Source organism: Xenopus tropicalis, chromosome 9, assembly GCF_000004195.4.
Source record: "Xenopus tropicalis strain Nigerian chromosome 9, UCB_Xtro_10.0, whole genome shotgun sequence".
In the NCBI taxonomy this organism is placed as follows: domain Eukaryota; kingdom Metazoa; phylum Chordata; class Amphibia; order Anura; family Pipidae; genus Xenopus; species Xenopus tropicalis.
The window spans coordinates 61,158,070-61,175,705 of record NC_030685.2 but is presented as its reverse complement, the minus strand read 5'-3'; the positions used below and the strand labels follow the sequence as shown (position 1 = coordinate 61,175,705).

General features: G+C 40.4%; 1 protein-coding gene across 3 annotated transcripts in view; it reads right to left on the bottom strand.

Annotated features, from left to right (window-relative positions):
* Positions 1-1,051: 1,051 nt before the first annotated feature.
* Positions 1,052-17,636, bottom strand: part of mcm3ap (minichromosome maintenance complex component 3 associated protein) — a 31,166-nt gene continuing 14,581 nt past the window's right edge. For all 3 annotated transcript variants that reach the window (XM_004917891.2, XM_031893134.1, XM_004917892.4), the window contains 19 exons: positions 13,604-13,766; positions 13,332-13,492; positions 10,891-11,123; positions 9,938-10,128; positions 9,734-9,834; positions 9,167-9,301; positions 8,649-8,762; positions 8,409-8,561; positions 8,120-8,317; positions 7,845-7,913; positions 7,591-7,719; positions 7,209-7,356; positions 6,864-7,110; positions 6,611-6,708; positions 5,646-6,036; positions 4,683-4,937; positions 3,734-3,854; positions 3,409-3,582; positions 1,052-2,482 (listed from right to left, as the gene is read on the bottom strand). In XM_004917891.2, coding sequence (XP_004917948.2) covers positions 2,005-2,482; positions 3,409-3,582; positions 3,734-3,854; positions 4,683-4,937; positions 5,646-6,036; positions 6,611-6,708; positions 6,864-7,110; positions 7,209-7,356; positions 7,591-7,719; positions 7,845-7,913; positions 8,120-8,317; positions 8,409-8,561; positions 8,649-8,762; positions 9,167-9,301; positions 9,734-9,834; positions 9,938-10,128; positions 10,891-11,123; positions 13,332-13,492; positions 13,604-13,766 — 3,559 coding nt within the window. In that variant the 3' untranslated portion in view covers positions 1,052-2,004. The remainder of the gene's footprint in view (positions 2,483-3,408; positions 3,583-3,733; positions 3,855-4,682; positions 4,938-5,645; positions 6,037-6,610; positions 6,709-6,863; positions 7,111-7,208; positions 7,357-7,590; positions 7,720-7,844; positions 7,914-8,119; positions 8,318-8,408; positions 8,562-8,648; positions 8,763-9,166; positions 9,302-9,733; positions 9,835-9,937; positions 10,129-10,890; positions 11,124-13,331; positions 13,493-13,603; positions 13,767-17,636) is intronic.

Genomic DNA, 17,636 nt, shown 5'->3' with positions numbered 1-17,636 from the left:
CACAGATTCCATTAGCAGATAAGCTCTGTAATAAATTACAATGGTGTTTTACGAGCTCATCTGTTATCTGCTATGTAACCTGTGCCTTTTTCAGACTGAATGGCTGCCCCCATGGCAACACAGCAGCTTGGTTTATACAAACCATAGTATTGTTACTGGAGCAACACAACTTTTACCAGTTGAGGCCAACATTACATTATTACATTACATTTACTTTAAAGTGGACCTGTCACCCAGACATAAAAAGCTGTATAATAAAAGTACTTTTCAAATTAAACAAGAAACCCAAATTCATTTCTATATGAACACATCCAAACCCATTATAAAAGGCATTTAAAAATCCCAGCTGTCAATCATATATTGCCTGCCCCGCCTCTATGCCTTAGCATAAAGGCGGGGCAGACAATTACTTTAACTTTCAATTCAGCTCTCACTTTCCCCTTCCTCCTCACCATCTAATTGTGTAACCAGTGCATGGGCCTGGGCATCTGACCCCCATTCTGACACATACACAAGATTTTGGGGTGATACAAAGCTTGCCTAAATAACAGTGTCCACAAAATGGCACCTGCCTATTTGCTGTGATTGTGTAATTCCTGGACTGAAGGAAACCAGATTTATATTATTTATATAGTGTAAGTGAAGTATATTTTACTTAAACACAATAGAAAATAATTTCAAATTATTTCTTAGGGTGACAGGTCCTCTTTAAATCACTTTCATTTTCTGGTGATACCGTTCTTTTAACATGCAGTTACTAAATAAACCTTTGTGCTTTTAACTCCTCTTACATGGAAAGAACTAAGATGTGTAGCTTCAGTCCACCAGTTATTTTTCAACTGCAGCTGCGACAGCTAAAAAAAAAATCTGCATTTCAATGCAAACTGAAGGGGCTGCTATCAGGTGCCTATACCTCTATATACACAATTTACAATACTTTTCTGTGTGATTTATTATGTGGAAGCATCTTGGGAGATCTTTCCTTACCTCTTAACTCTTGGTGGCTTGGAATTATTGAATGTTTATTTCAGCAATTAACACAAGCAGCGGATTTGTGTCAACATTTTAATGATTTTAATATTAAAAGAACAAAAAGAAGTACATTTAGAATGCACATACTGCAAAAAATTCTATATTTTCCATTTATACACCAAATTAGATATCACACATCTTCACTTCTGCTTTGGTTTTAAAGAAAAAAGTAATTAAAGGAGAAGGAAAGGCATAATGACTGGGGGTGATTGTAATTGTTATTTTAGATGCTGGGCCATTGCTCCTGTATGGTGAAAACTGCACTGGCCTGGGGTACTACTAAAGGATTGCTTTTCCTTCCCCTTTAAGTGTAAATGGAACAGCTGGTTACATCTGCTGCCAGCTTTAATGTCTCTACTGGACATATTTTCCATGACTCAAAGCAACTTACCAAAATCATGACACAACGGTCAGTTTAGACTTTTGTATTGAAAACAATATTCCAAAAAATCTGCACTCAAACTGAAATGTTTAACTGAACAGGCTTCTTTTAAAGGTAAAAGTAACATTTAGCCAACTTCCATCATAGTCACTTTAAGAACCAAGGAGCAAAGCTATTTTTATATTCAGACCAGAAGTTGTCCAGGGCCAGACCTATCACAGGGTTGCCCAGTGAGACCAAACCTTTCTTATTTCTCCATAGGTATCTGTGACATCTATTACATGTATTACTGTGAACATCTAATGCAGAGTGGGGCCTTAATGTCAGGTTCTCTTGTTAAGCCCTAAAAAGCTTCCTGATACTTTCACTGGTCCACTTAAGCAGGAGTCTAAGTGCTGTATAAGGAAAAGAATACTCCATCCTGGTTATTAGAGACCTGTGAACTGCACACTTTACTGCACGAGATCATGACAAACAGAAAATCAACTTTAAAAATTTTATTCTGTGTTCGCATAGCTTGCTGTGACCTGTAACTCTATGTGAAGGGTTTTTCCATGTTGTTGAATGAGTTCACAAGTTCTCTGCAAGCCTCAGACAAGATGATGTTCTGCTGCATCACAGGATTTACCCACATCCAACAGGGTGTTTAAGTGCAGTTCTAAAGCAGAGTTTTCCTGCCGATTTGCATTAATGAGTCTACGCAGCTCATTCAATTTGTCTGTAAGAGAGGGACGCAAAGGTGACGCAGAGAGGCTCTCACTTAGAGATGAATCTTGGGAGGCAGCGTGAATGATATTCTCTGTAGATCTCAGTTGTGGGGTTTTTATTGGAGCCCTTTGTAGGGGGGAAGAAGACATGTTGTGTTCCACAGGCCTTTGTGGGGAAGAAATGTATAGAGCAGTCTCCAGAGACATATGCAGCGGGGAGGAATGAACACCACTGTGTGACCGATTTGTTGGTTTCTCTTGGGGCCTGAGTAAGGCTTCCGGAAGGTACATAGGGAGAAGAGGTGACGCAGATGTTTCCAGAGCTTCTTCTTCAAGAAACTTCTGCAGTTTCTCCTTACACCTAAATTAAAAAAAAATAAAACCACAAGCAACATTATTATATTTATCTTATTTAAAGTAAATCTTCTGGACAGAGCAGTAATATCAAAAGTCTACTCGGGAGAGCTATAACAACATCATTTTCTGTTTATCCATTTGCAAAACCTAATCTTTTTCTGGCATATTCCATTCCAGCTTGCCTTGTTGTTATACTTTTGACAAGTCTACTACCATATAAACACTAATAATACTGTGGGGCAGAGCCGAGCCAGGCAGTTAGTGAGACCCCTTTGTCCCATGTAGGCTTGGCATAGTTGGATGCCTTTAACAGTCGTAGCGCCCCAAGCTTATACATACAGTTAAAGTTCTCACTCCAGCCATATCCACACACATTTCACATAAACATCTGCAAGTAAACTATGTAAGCATTAATGAGCAATTGTAAGGTCCAAGAAAACATCCGTTCAGTTTAAGGCTATGATTCTGATTCCCACAAACAGCAGCTTAAGTTTTAGTCAGTTGCTCCTGCCCCAACCTGCCTATTTCACTTTACTTGGAGCAAACCCATGCTGCACTTTTGTATGAAAATGTTTTAATTTGCTTCCTGTAAGCTGTGACATCACAATTTGCATTTGCTTTGCTGAAGATGAATATAACGTCACTCCAATGGACCCTAGTAGTTAGATGGTGGGATTAATGAGACTAATGGCAAGAGCACACTAGGTATATGCCCTCTTCACTTTGTCTGCAGGCAGGGAGAAGTGGGGCATACGCTTAGTGTGCCCTTGCCCTTAAAGTTAAGCTAAAAATGCATTTTGAAAAAAAAAAAAAAAAAAAAAAACACACTGGCCCTATGCCTTAGTATTATAAGCATATATTTTCTTGGGTCATTAGCTGCCACTTCACTATTAATATATACATTAAAAATAATGTTCCTTTAACACTTACCCTTTGCTCTCTTCCCTCTCAGCCTCCAATGACTGTTTGAGCTGCAACCTGAGCTTATTTATGTGCTTGAACTCGGCTCCTAACTCTTCATTTTCCAGGTTTTGCTCAGGGCTCACACGAATTGAAGCCAACATTTTTGTCTTTTGTGTGGGAAGACGTTGCCTGTAAGATCGACTTATGGGGGGGAAAATACAATTCAGCTGACTTGGCATCATACCAACAAGTTAAAACAAATTAAAACAAGAGGCGCACAAAGTTTTGTTTTTTTCAGGAACACCTTAAAGATGTGAGTGATGGAAAACATGATACACAGAAAATGACTCACCCATCATAAGTCTCTTGCGCATCTGTGTGTGTGCTCATCCGAGCTCTTTCCCATAAATTTGAAGGACTCAGATTTCTCAGATCATCTTGCAAGAAATAGACATGAATGTCTTCAAGAGAACCTAAAACAGACATATTATCAGAATCTGTCAGTGTATTTACATCTTTAACCAAACCATGTTTTTCTTCATTAACCACAAACCGTATCCTATGGTGGACAAAATTCACTGCTGGGAAGATGTTGCAAGCTTTTCATTCTTGATATAGAGATCAATGTTAACCTTTTACCAAAGACCTGGTCAAATACCATAGGACTGTAAATCCTAATTTGCTCTTAAAAATAAATAAATAAAATATCCCAATGTATTGCATCAAATTTACTAGTTTGGATTTGGCTGAAGCCTGAACTGAATCTAAAGTCGAATTTGCACATGCAAATTAGGGTACGGAATGTTTACAGAGAACAGAGCGCAGCAATTTTTTTCAGATTTCTTTGTAGATTTGACCAAAAGTTATATGATTTTAAGGGTTCAGATACAGTTCGGCCAGGCACAGCCGAATCCTGGCTTTAGCTGAATCCCAAAATGAATCCAGGATGTGGTTCCTCCCTCTAACATATTAGCAGGCATCCTTAGTTCAGGTCTTATGAGCAGTAGCTTTGACTCAAGCTACATTAATACTGGTGCTGATTACACTGCCTAATTTAAAAGTATCAGCTAAAGTAAACACACGGAGATTGAGCTACCCGCCCCCTAATTGTGCACTTTTTGCATCATTAATATAATTCCTTAAGACTGGTATAAACTGCCATCTAATCACCCAAAAGTTCTCGATAAGGTTTGTTGTGGTGATGGCCTAGAAACCAGCTTTATGAAAGCAAAACCATTATTCGTTCAGTTTTGACATAAAAACAGGATGTAGGCATAGAATCCAGACTTGGGGAAACATACCCGAGTATTCAGAGTTCACTGATGGATCCCAGTCTCGAAGCTTGTGGTTGATACACAGGTTTAATAAATCATCCCATGGAAATTCTTCTGCAGGAAACTCCTCCGAGTATCTGCCACCTGCATTTGTATGCAGTTTATCATATGCATGTCTAAGAAGGATCTGCACCTCAGAGAGCAAGACTGGGAGCCCCTGCTTACATCGACAGATCTGATCAATGTACTCCAGAATCATAGAGCAGACAGGAAGCCAGGGAGCTGAGAGGTTAAAGTTTATGAAAACAAAATATTAAAATGTGTTACAAGTGAAAGATGCATTTATGTATGTGTGTATGTATGTATCTATGTATGTAGCTGCTTCTGTCTCAGAAGCAAATGGACACACAGAGTGCAAAATTTTTATAACATCTATACTTAGATACTAATTATACAATACATTTACTACTAGCTTAGCTTGTAGCTTCAGTCTTGTATGTCTATTTTTTTCATCATCTACATATATTTCATGTATTTATGTATGTATTCATGAATTTACATTTTATGTAAGTTATATGGTCAAAGTAGCACTCACCAAGGTGTGAGGAATAGTGTTACAAATGATATGCAAGATACAATTAGCCAGTCAAAGAGATTGGTCTGTCCCTCCAGGGAAGAGAGACCTCCTGTTCCAGAGTAAATGCCTGCCTACTTTTCCCATACCCTACTTAGTGTTATTACTTCATTACAATAACAAAGTGTGGTCTATTAACTGGATGGCATAAGAATCCAAAAATTGATATCTTTGAAAACTCCATGCACAACATACACAGTACCACGTTTACTTGTAGTCTGTACAGAGACATGTCATAACTTCAGAAAATGTAACCCCCTTTGCTAAGTAAAATTTACAGGAACATTTTTGGTATTGTGACCCTTTATGTTCTTGTTCCACCCACTATTTTTCTTTTTCAACCATCTACATCTCACCTCCTTGGGGAGGTTTGTCCATCTGTGGAATCTGAAAGGATAGTACAGACTTCTTTAGCCAGGCAAGATGCCCAGGGTGGTTCCAGGAAGTATGTGGCAGTACAGCAGTGCCATTTGGACAAGAGAACTCAGTTACTGGCCAAGAGATATCAGAGAGCTGCTCAGAGGAAATAACATTTGCTAAGAAAGCAAGTACACTGTTGTACAGATCAATTATTGCTGCAGGATCCTGTGAGGGAAGACGAGCCTTCTTTCTTTCCCACATGTCTCGATGAAAAGGCTCGCTAAATCCACTACATATGCCATCTTCTATAAACTGGCGCAAGGGAAGGGAGCATAATTCCAAGGTATGAGGGCAGCTGGAGAGTAGAAACTGTACAGCACTGGTGACCTAAAAGATACAGAAATCATGTCCATCAGTGAAAAGAAAAGTAAAATAGAAAAATGGACACTGCTAAGGAATGTAGTGTTAAACGCCCATATTTAATAAAAAGGCACATCATTTGTCCAGGAGCAGTAACCTATAGTGACCAATAATATGTTTGTTTGCTTTAAAAGCATAAAGAAACATATAATAACTGGGGGTGCCAAACTTTAGGTCATCCCCAGTGACTAATTGTTTACCTGTGACCCTGGGCTGGTGCTCCTGTTCACTGAACCAGGATTACTACATTAGGAATGCCAGGACCCCCATCTTCTTGTTCCAGGATTCTCTATAAATCTTAGTCTAGGTGCGTATTCACTCATGTATGCACTTGGGCTGCAGAGCAGATCCAAGAACATAAAGAAAATTGAGCTTCTACAGTAGTACCGGGTGCTGCTGCAGTTTTCAGGAAACCAGCCCAGGTTCTCAGGTAAACGATTTTAATCACTGGGGGGTGCCTGCCATTTGGGCACCCCAACAGCACAAAACCACACTTGTTACTATTTTTAAATGAAGGCAGCCTTGAAGCTTTGTCACATACCTGTTCGGTACCTTGCAAGTCATCTAAAGAACCAGAGAGAGGGAAAATCTCATACTCTGAAATGAGACCATTTGAGACTAAATCTGCAAGGTTTAGGCCTAAAAAACACAAAAGAAAGGGAAAAATAACTTAATCTAAATTTGTGTAGATGTACAAACACACTGGAACGGAAGAGAGTGTGACATGTTGGTGCAATTCAGGCTTAAATGCCTTTTATGCCTATGCTTATATGAGCTCTGAAACACACACTAACCTTCTTCCACTTTAGTCATAGTGTTCATCCCAAATGCTGGAACCAGCACTCCAAGGGGAATTGGAGGCTGGAACGGCTTGGCCTGAAGTAGTTGCTTGAGCTGCAATAAGGCAGACAGCCAATACACATCATCCTCAATACTGTCATCTACAGGTGGCAATAGAAGGATAAGGCCACTGGTCCCTAATAGATCTCTCTTTGTTTCCACTTGCTCCATCTCTGAGGTTGTTAGTGGGCCCTGTGCCACCTAGAACAAAGGCAATTTTATTTTTGAGGAATGTGTTAATAACTGTGATAAAAACAGAGTGACAAATTATTGCAGAATAACTGAAAACAAGGATTTACCTTGACACACACATTAACACGCACAGGGCGGCCATTCTGAGATTCAAGAGAGCTGTAGAGTACCAGCGTGTCTACGCTTTGCTGCTCTGTATCTGAAGTCTGACCACCTGTCCAGGAGAACTTGGCCTTTAACCACTCTGAAAGAATACTAGGACACAGAATGGAAGTCTAAATAATGTTGGGAAACTTGTGATAACATTTAAAAGATTTTTTTTTTTTTTTTTTATATATTTTTGGTTTCAAAAATAAGGGAACGAGGAAGCAAAAACAAAAAAAAAAAGAGTAGATTTGCAGGGAACTTTAAACTCAAAATCATACCCTTATTATACAATACATGCGACACCAGACCACTCGTCCAGGTTTATTCATATGGTATACTTACCTGCTTGGTTCAGGTATCTCTGAGGTTTCTGGCAGTAGTAGTACCAACTTCCAAAATATACAGTCCTTCCATGATTCTAGATTCTGGGCTATCAGAGATGGTAGCTGTAGAGGTGTCCAAGCAGCATCACTGGAGAAAGCAGAGGGATTGTTATGCAGACTGCAGAAATAAGATATGAAGCTACAATATATTGGTTACATTGACCTGAATGACCAGCTGACAACTCAGTTGGATGAAAAATTCTTGGTACTGACCATAACAACTTCTGGAAAAAATGCTGAACTTTCATCTGGTGAAATATCTTCTCCCTGCTCTGGTGAAAACTAAAAAAAAAATAAAATAAAATTCAAACTCAAATTTTCAAATTCAAATTAGCAGGCTTAGATGGTGAATATCTTGGCATGGGGCACTGCTAAAGAACTCAATGGACATATAATATACCACTACAATTAACTGTGCTGCAGTTCCCTATTAAACACTTTAAAAATGCAGAACAACAAAGAGATCAATCTAGAATTGTTGTGTTTACCTTGTAAAAGATACCCCTATTTTCCCAGCATGTCCCAGGTTCAGGAAACCTTTTGCAAAGCCCAGATGGGCACCATGTAAAGCAGCGCTGGGAAGTAAGGCTTTCAGTTTATCATTGCGGCTTACAGAACCAGGTGCGGCTGGGAAACCTCGCATTTGCCGCCTTAGCTTTTTACGCACAGCCAACACTTCCCTCCATCTGATAAAAGGGAAAAACAAAAATATATATGCCATCTATGCTATGCACATGACACTCATGGATAGCTGAAATATATAAATATATTTCCCACCTCTGAAGGTACTTGCTGTAGTACTGCATCTCATGAAGGGAATCTCGTGCTAACTCAAAAATCTCCACTTCCAAGAACTGACTCAGATACTCATCACATACCTTTTCAGAGCAGCGAGAGATGCGTGCATTTTTGTCTAGCTGCACAGCATGCCTGCAATACATGAACCAGAAGATGAGTGCTGAATGGGAAACAAAGGCATTTCAGGCTTGTCACAAGTGCCAGGAATTAGTGACTTACTTAAGCTCTTCAGCTGAAATATTGTAGATACTGTCAGTTAAAACCTCCTTTAATAGATCTTTGCACTGAGACAGGCTGATTTGGTCTAGTAGCTTTTCCCTCTCTTGTTTTAGCCTGAAAAGCAGAACAAAATGACTACAGAGATTTTGTACTTAAACACTAATAAGCACAGGAAGAGCATAAACTAGCAGAGCAATAAGACAGACAGACCACACACTAGCTGAGCAATAAGCACAGGCAGAGTATACACTAGCAGAGCACAGGTGCTCTCGCTGTTGGGGAACCCTTACTACCAGTGTCCTAGGAAATGAAGGTTTATACATGTAAAACTTCAGCACTGGAAAATAATAATATGTTAATAAGCAGTACAAAACAGGGCAGACAAGTTTTGGTTTCCCGATTCATTTTTAAACAGGGATTTTTAAACAAGGATTCTGCTTTTTGCTTAGATCTTGTGCCACAGTATCTGTCTTTTGTCATCATGCACTAGCATATGCCACTACCATTGCCTTTCTTACCTTGCTTCTTCTGCCTTTTTGAGCTTCTCTTCCTTCACTCTTTGCTTCTCAGAGCTCACTTCTTCCACTGCTACTCTGTGTGAGATCTCAGAAATCACATCTGTGAGCAGTGTGTCAGCAATAGGGACTGCTGCCCTACAGAGAAAGAAAAATGGTCTTGGAACAATGTTGTAAAAACATACAGAGAAATGTACAAAAATGATCGTTGGTGCCAAACATAAGACTAAAGCTAAAATGTTGTACTTATTCCTTATGTAACGTATAAACAGCCGGTACAGAGTGGCCAATTATTCTTTCCCATTTAATGACTTGAAAGGTAGAGCAGGACAAAAGAAAAATCAGCACTGCCAGTTTATCATCAAAAGGTCAGAATATTTCTATGGGTCATTTCTTAAATTAAATCTCCTGTAGATTTCAGATTTATTTAGCTGAAAAGGTTAACAAGCACCACAAATGTACTTGTTGCCACAGAAATAAAAAATGAGTATTGCAAAACTTTTAAGACTACAAAAACCTTTAAGACTATTTACAGATGAATTGGGGGGAGGTTAGGGGAAGTAACCTTACCCTCTGGCAGCAGAGATGTAGGCAGTAGCAGCTTGGATGAGTTCAAAACTTTGCTCTTTCACTATTTCCTCAGTTATATCTTGTGCCAGCAAATGAATATCCTGCATGTAGGTGTATACAAGAAACAATACATAGATTAGATGAAACCAGGACCAACAAATGTTTTCACCCCTCGCAGCAGTCTGTACCAAATCATCTGGTTACCTCTTCAGTAAAAACTGGCTTTGGAGGAGATGGGGGTGGCTTAGGTACCATTATGGGCCGCAAGACTGATATTGGAACAACCGGGATAGGTTCTAGGGTTTCCGTGGGAAGTGAAAAAGTCTGCTTGTTAGGCTGTTCTTCAGGTTCAATCTCTCTCTCCTCTGGTTTTTCTATACCAAACATAGCAGAACCTGTTGTGGCACAACATAAAGCAGCAATAATTGGTAATGATATGTTGGAACAAAGCGAATGAGAAGGAGAATAAACAGAAATGTCAGATTTTAAATTCAAAAATCTTTATTCAAAGGGGGGACTGCATTGCATTAAACAGACCAAATAGACAAAGCAGAGATGTTGTACTTTGCAGACCCTCCGTCAACCATAAAACCAAACCCTTAGGAATTACAAAATGAGCATTCTATCAATTAGTGCTTTTGTTATGGTTAGAGACTTTGATTTTTTAGAAAGCCAAGTTATGAGGCACCCTCAATGCAGACCTTGGGCAACACTATCCCTGCAAGATCGTAAAACCTGCCCCAAGCCACACTGGGACAAGATGTGGATTAGTAGTTTTAAGCGGCCCACCTATCCTAATGACTGGCCACTTTCTGCCTCTGTGTGCGCATAAGCGTAACACCTACAGGTTACAAGGACTGGTAAGCAGGATTTTGTATGTTGTGTGCTATATGTGATTTAAAGTGATCGTATAACAGCTATGAACTCATTAAAATGATCAGTCTGTGATTTCTAGATGACTTTCTGACAAATGCATGCTGGTTTGCTAGGATATGGAATGCACCAGGCCATATTTTTAAATACATAAACTATGCACTTATAATTTACTTATTTGTTATAGGAAAAAACAGCAGCCTTATTTAACCTTCCACATGTAAGAGTGAAATGCAAAATATAAAAGAAACCATCTGATTCTCCCCCCCCCCCACCCCACTCACCATGTGTCTCTTGGATACTTCTGAGTCCTGGTTCAACTAAGCTGTTCCCTCCTGTGTACTTATTCAGAGCATCAAAGCTGGACAGAGGATAATGTAGGGCGAAGTGTGGGAGAGATGCTCCATTCACAATCTCCCCTACAGAGACTTGCCGCTTTTGGCTAATGAAGAAGCACTTCTTGGGATGTGGCAGAACCTCAGGCTCAAAGAATGCAGAGCGGTTAAGTTCAACATTACTTTAGAGGTTAAAAAAAAATAAATAAATTAAGTCATGTTATACTGAAAATGGATTTACACTGAGAAATGTAAAGTTAAGCTGATCATTCATGTACTGTTGAGGAACCAAACCTTAAACCACAAATACGCTAGTATTTTGTATCCCGACACCAGTCTAAAGGTTCAGCATCTCTATAACAGCAGTTAGCCAGGTCTTCACATTTGTGACAGGAGCTCCCTATTTTGGATATTGTTAGGAGTGTCTGTGACACACATATGCTTAGTATGCGCTGGACAGCCGTTGAGAAGCTTAAGGGTCATTGCAAAGCTCCAAGCAGAAAATGCTACAGGGCTGATTATAAACTTCTGATGCTAATTCCAGTGGTCTTTGAGCTGCCATGTAATGAGCATCTAAATTAATTGATAAACAACCTTGTGTTGGGGCTTTTATGTTATATATATATATATATATATATATATATATATATATATATATATATATAGGTATACTTTAAGCTGGTCCCTTGAGCTCAGGCAACTAACAGCAGCAGAAAGCATGTGCAGAGAAAAAAAAGATGGGAAACTACTGAGGCATAGATCTTCCCTGCTAAAGGGCTGTGGTTGCCTTGGGCTGGTACAGAAAAATACAGAACATTATGTGCAGCACTTGTGGCCTATTTCTTCATTAAGCTTTAGCACTCCTTTAAAAATCATACTAAATAAAGTATTCTACATTTCAAGACAAATAAGGTTGCCTGACAAACACAATTTGCTATTGGTGTTGGTCGGTTTGTTGATCAGGCTTGTTTGAAAAGTGAAAGCGCTGCAGTTGTCGGTCTAAATAAGCAGTAATAAAAAGCATAACAATAGAAAGGTGGTCATGATGTGTATGGCACCTTATAGTAGAGTATTGGTCTGTTCTGCCCATGGGTGATCAGTCAGATAACGTACCTGGCTGGCCTCTGTATGGCCACATTTAGTAATGATTTAGGCTGCTTACTATCAATTAAAATCTCTGCTACAAAATAACATTATTTTTAAGCAATAAAAACAAAAAAGTTTCATCTTCATTTCACTCGGCAAAATAAGCAACAGTGCAATATTAGACTACAATAACTTTACATACCGTGGGTCAGGAACCATATGAGACATATACAATAATCACTGCACAGTTACAGCCATAGAAATGTGTGTTTATCTACCATTTAAACATCAGTTCCTTTGATGTAAAAAGCAAAGGACATGAGCTACTAAAATATACACAAACTATGCACTATATACATGCCATATATTATTTATCTATATATTATAATCCATATAATCATGCACAGACGCACTCAGGGACTTCATAATAAGTGAAAAATTTAAGGTTTATTGCCAACATTTTGACTATATGGATATATTCTTTTTTGTGACTACACAATTCTGTGTATTTTTGTTACTATAGCAGCATGGAATAGTATAGGCAACCTTAAAATATGTTAAAGGAATTCTATCATGGAACAGAATCCTGCATTGAAATCCATTTTTCAAAAACATTTTTATATTAAATTTTGAAATTTCACAGGGTGCCACAGCCATGTGACCCGTGCTCTGATAAACTTCAGTCACACTTTACTGCTGTTCTGCAAAGTTGGAGAGATATCACCCCCCCCACCCCCCAGCAGCCGATCAGCAGAACAATGGGAAGGGAGCCAGACAGCAGCTCACAGTAGATGTCGGAATAGCACTCAATAGTAAGAAATCCAAGTCCACTTGGGACTCCTCCAGTTACATGGGAGTAGGAGAAGCAATAGGTTATCTCAGACACAATGCACTCAGATGGCTGCCTTCACACCAATATTACAACTAACAAAAAAATACATTTGTTGGTTCAAGAATAAAGTTTTAAAACGTAGAGTGAATAATTTGCTATGTAACCAGTGTAATTTAGAAATACAAAATTACACCATAAAAATATATTTACACAAGAATACTTATAGTATTCTACCCTGTTTATTAGGGGAATGCAATATTATCAGTTGATAAAAAGCCATCAATGCAAAACAGTGTGTTCCATATTTGCAAGAAAGCAATTAATGAGTTAGAGCACAAAAAATGGTGCTTGCCATTAAAAAAAAGTTTTGGCATTTCCTTATAATGACATCTTACATTTCATAGCAATCACTACTATAACTGATTTTAGGATGGAGATTTAATTTAAAAATAGGATAAAAATATGTTCTCACCCTTCAGATACACTGAGTCCATAAGAATTAAGGAATTCTGTGGCCTCATTTGTATCTTGGAAAAACAGCATCTGCAGCATGCTCTCCAGCGGGAATAAGGTAGGTCTCTGGATGCTGGGAGTGTATGCAACATTTAAAACTCGAAGTGCATCTCGACGGATCTGGGAAAAACAAATGAAAGAACAACAACTTAAACCCCTGCTTGGAAGCATGAAGTCACCAGTTATTCTCCAGTTTCTGGCTTAAAAATTTAAGTATGAACAATCTCTCACCTGGTTAAAATAGCGGTGTAAAATGCAACTGTTTAAATATGATGCGGATCGAATCAGTTTGAAGAATCTTACAAAGTTTGTGCTATTCAGAGCAGCAAACACTTGCACGGCAAACTTGACTTCTTCAGAGTGGAGGACTGTAGAATGGAATTCCTGCACTTCTCTAAGGGAGCGACAATAAGAGAATAAGAAAGGAGGAGACACAGAAATGGATAGTAAGGCAGGCATTTGAGAATAGGACATTAAAGGTTGAAGCTCACCCTTCCCTTGCCTTTTACCACTTAGAGGCATTATTCAGAGCAAAATACTAGAAAAGCATTAAATTGCACTTTTTGGTATTATTGTTTTTTTTAAATGGAGGATACATATGAAGACTATTGTTGCCACCAATAGCCCAGCAGACTTTGTATAGAACATTTTGACTAGGTATGCAGCATATGCATTTCATACCGACATATCCCCACCAACTGCATCCAAGGCACGCCCTGCCTACTCCTATTTCCAACCCAGACTAACAGCATTAACAGTAATCCAAAACACTTTTCATTGCATGGGTAGAGCTTACCACTACCTTCTGAAGGCCTGCAGGATCCCTGGTCCCACCTCGGCAGCAACTTCTTCTTAATTTCAAATATATATATTGAATGTTAAAAGCCGTCAGCATTGGTACAGTGCATTATACAACTACTGATGTGTTTTGTGCCAAGTTGCTGGCACTTTCTCAAAACACGTAAGTAGTTGTGTAATGCACTGTAGAATATGTAATATTATATATATATATATATATATATGTTTTGAAATTTTAAATGAATCCTGGAGAACTGTGTGTTGTATTCTGAACTAAAAAATGCAGCAAGTGTGAGGGGGTTAACAGTACATCTGAAAGCATGAATTTTACATTATGCATTAAAATAATCTGCCAGTTAGTGATCCAGTAAGAGGAGAGGGTTATTTCTCTGTATACTGTATTTATAGATGTTTCTGTTAACTGAAGTATGACACTTCAATAAAAAGGTTATAGTGTTCCAATAGGTGAATCTGCTGTAGGCTACTGTCCTAAAACATTTTTTAAAGATTTATAGGGCTCTGCCTGATTTGCCATCTAAACATCAGGTAAATTTGTGAGGAGTTGGTTGTCACAAACAGCATACAAACACAGGGCACAACAATGGATAACAAAAAGAAGAGCCACAACAGCTATTTTTAGAGCTAAATGTACTTGTTTAAAGGAGAAGGAAAGTCTAAAAACAACATGAGCTCAATAACTTAGCCTTAACACAGTCCTTAACATATTTCCTGAACTCATGGTGCTGTTGCTTAATCTGGCTCTGACATGGAAAAGTCTTGTCAGTAAATGCAGTACCTGCTCTAAGCCTGTGCAGCTTCCTGTCTCACTGAACACAGATTGTCCAGGACACAGACATGCTCAGTGCACAGCAGAGAGCTCCGTTTTTTTTTTTTTTCCTTTCAAGATCTGCAGTCTCTGAAGAAATGTTTGACCCCCCTTAGCCCCGCCCACTTCACTCTACTGTCCAATCGGAATGCTCCTGTGTTTTTTCTAGTCCTGCACAGTGCCTCTGGTTGCATTTGCTGTGCTGAAATCGAGCTGGATACTATACCTGCTATCCCACAGCCCCAGTCCCTTCCCATAGGCTATTATCCCCCCACTACTACTATAGGCACCATCTCTCCCTACTATACCTGCTATCCCACAGCCCCAGTCCCTTCCCAGAGGCTATTATCCCCCTACTGCTACTATAGGCACCATCTCTCCCTACAATACCTGCTATCCCACAGCCCCAGTCCCTTCCCAGAGGCTATTATCCCCCACTGCTACTATAGGCACCATCTCTCCCTACTATACCTGCTATCCCACAGCCCCAGTCCCTTCCCAGAGGCTATTATCCCCCCACTGCTACTATAGGCACCATCTCTCCCTACTATACCTGCTATCCCACAGCCCCAGTCCCTTCCCAGAGGCTATTATCCCCCCACTGCTACTATAGGCACCATCTCTCCCTACTATACCTGCTATCCCTCAGCCCCAGTCCCTTCCCAGAGGCTATTATCCACCCACTGCTACTATAGGCACCATCTCTCCCTACTATACCTGCTATCCCACAGCCCCAGTCCCTTCCCATAGGCTATTATCCCCCCACTACTACTATAGGCACCATCTCTCCCTACTATACCTGCTATCCCACAGCCCCAGTCCCTTCCCATAGGCTATTATCCCCCCACTACTACTATAGGCACCATCTCTCCCTACTATACCTGCTATCCCACAGCCCCAGTCCCTTCCCAGAGGCTATTATCCCCCTACTGCTACTATAGGCACCATCTCTCCCTACTATACCTGCTATCCCACAGCCCCAGTCCCTTCCCAGAGGCTATTATCCCCCCACTGCTACTATAGGCACCATCTCTCCCTACTATACCTGCTATCCCTCAGCCCCAGTCCCTTCCCAGAGGCTAGAATCCCACTGCTACTATAGGCACCATCTCTCCCTACTATACCTGCTATCCCACAGCCACAGTCCCTTCCCAGAGGCTATTATCCCCCCACTGCTACTATAGGCACCATCTCTCCCTACTATACCTGCTATCCCACAGCCCCAGTCCCTTCCCAGAGGCTATTATCCCCACTGCTACTATAGGCACCATCTCTCCCTACTATACCTGCAATCTCACAGTCCCTTCCCAGAGGCTATTATCCCCACTGCTACTATAGGCACCATCTCTCCCTACTATACCTGCTATCCCACAGCCCCTCATCCCCAGCCATCCCACAGCCACAGTCCCAGTCCCACTATCCCACACCATGCCACAGTTCCACATCCCCAGCCATCCCACAGCCACCAGCCTTCCCACACTCCCACTATCCCACAGCCACAGTCCCACATCCCCAGCCATCCCACAGCCACAGTCCCACATCCCCAGCCATCCCACAGCCACCAGCCTTCCCACACTCCCACTATCCCACAGCCACAGTCCCACATCCCCAGCCATCCCACAGCCACAGTCCTACTATCCCACGCCATGCCACAGTCCCACTATCCCACAGCCCCACATCCCCAGCCATCCCACAGCCACAGTCCCACATACCCAGCCATCCCACTAAAACCAGCCTCAAACATAATGAAAATTATTTATTAAAAATATCATTTAAGAAAGAATGCCATTTCAAGATAAACGCTTCAAACCCTTCTTTCCCCTAACTCACTGTGTGCAAATATGGCTCCTTGACAGACGAGCGCGCCAGTCAGCGTTACGTCACAGGGTCACTAATCGGCGCATGCGCAGTAGGAGCAGGCGAAGGGGGAAGTGACGTCGTGGAGTTTGAAAATGCCGGCACCAAAGAAGGAACACAGGCGAATCTTCCGAGGGCTGGTGTGCCGATCTACAAGCAGCGGCTAACTTTCTAAGGTAGCGGTTCAAGACAGGGCCTGATGCCCTTTTCAAATATGTTAATATCAATTTCTGCCTTTCCTTCTCCTTTAAAAGTGACCCAATGTTATACAACAGTAAGGGGCTTAAACTCAAACAGATTGAAGCCTCTACAGATTGAAGGCAGTAAGGTGCATAAACCAATGTCACTGGGTGGTATGGTCGGTTGAAAAAGTCAGTAAAAAGCAAACAATCGTAGGAAAAATATATAGCCCTTAAAAAACTCAATATGCAAAATTAAAGGAAAGGTAACACATCTGGCCCTACCAGCAGCGCATTTTGGTAATGTGCCTTAAAGGAAAAGTAAGACTAAAAATTTTTAAGTAAAAAATCTATTCCACCCTGCCCCAACAACTGCCCTATCCTGCACACCAATTATTATTTTGAATGCTTTATTAGAAAATACCTGCTAAAACGTGGTTTCCGGTCATTTGAAATGGGGCGATACAGCGATGCAGGGAAGAATCCACAATGCGACGATCGATTGATCGATCTTAGCCTTTCTTCTGTATAGGAAGGAGTCGGGCTAGGATCGATCAATCGATCAAGTTTAGTTCAAGGTATTTTCTAATAAAGTATTAAAAAT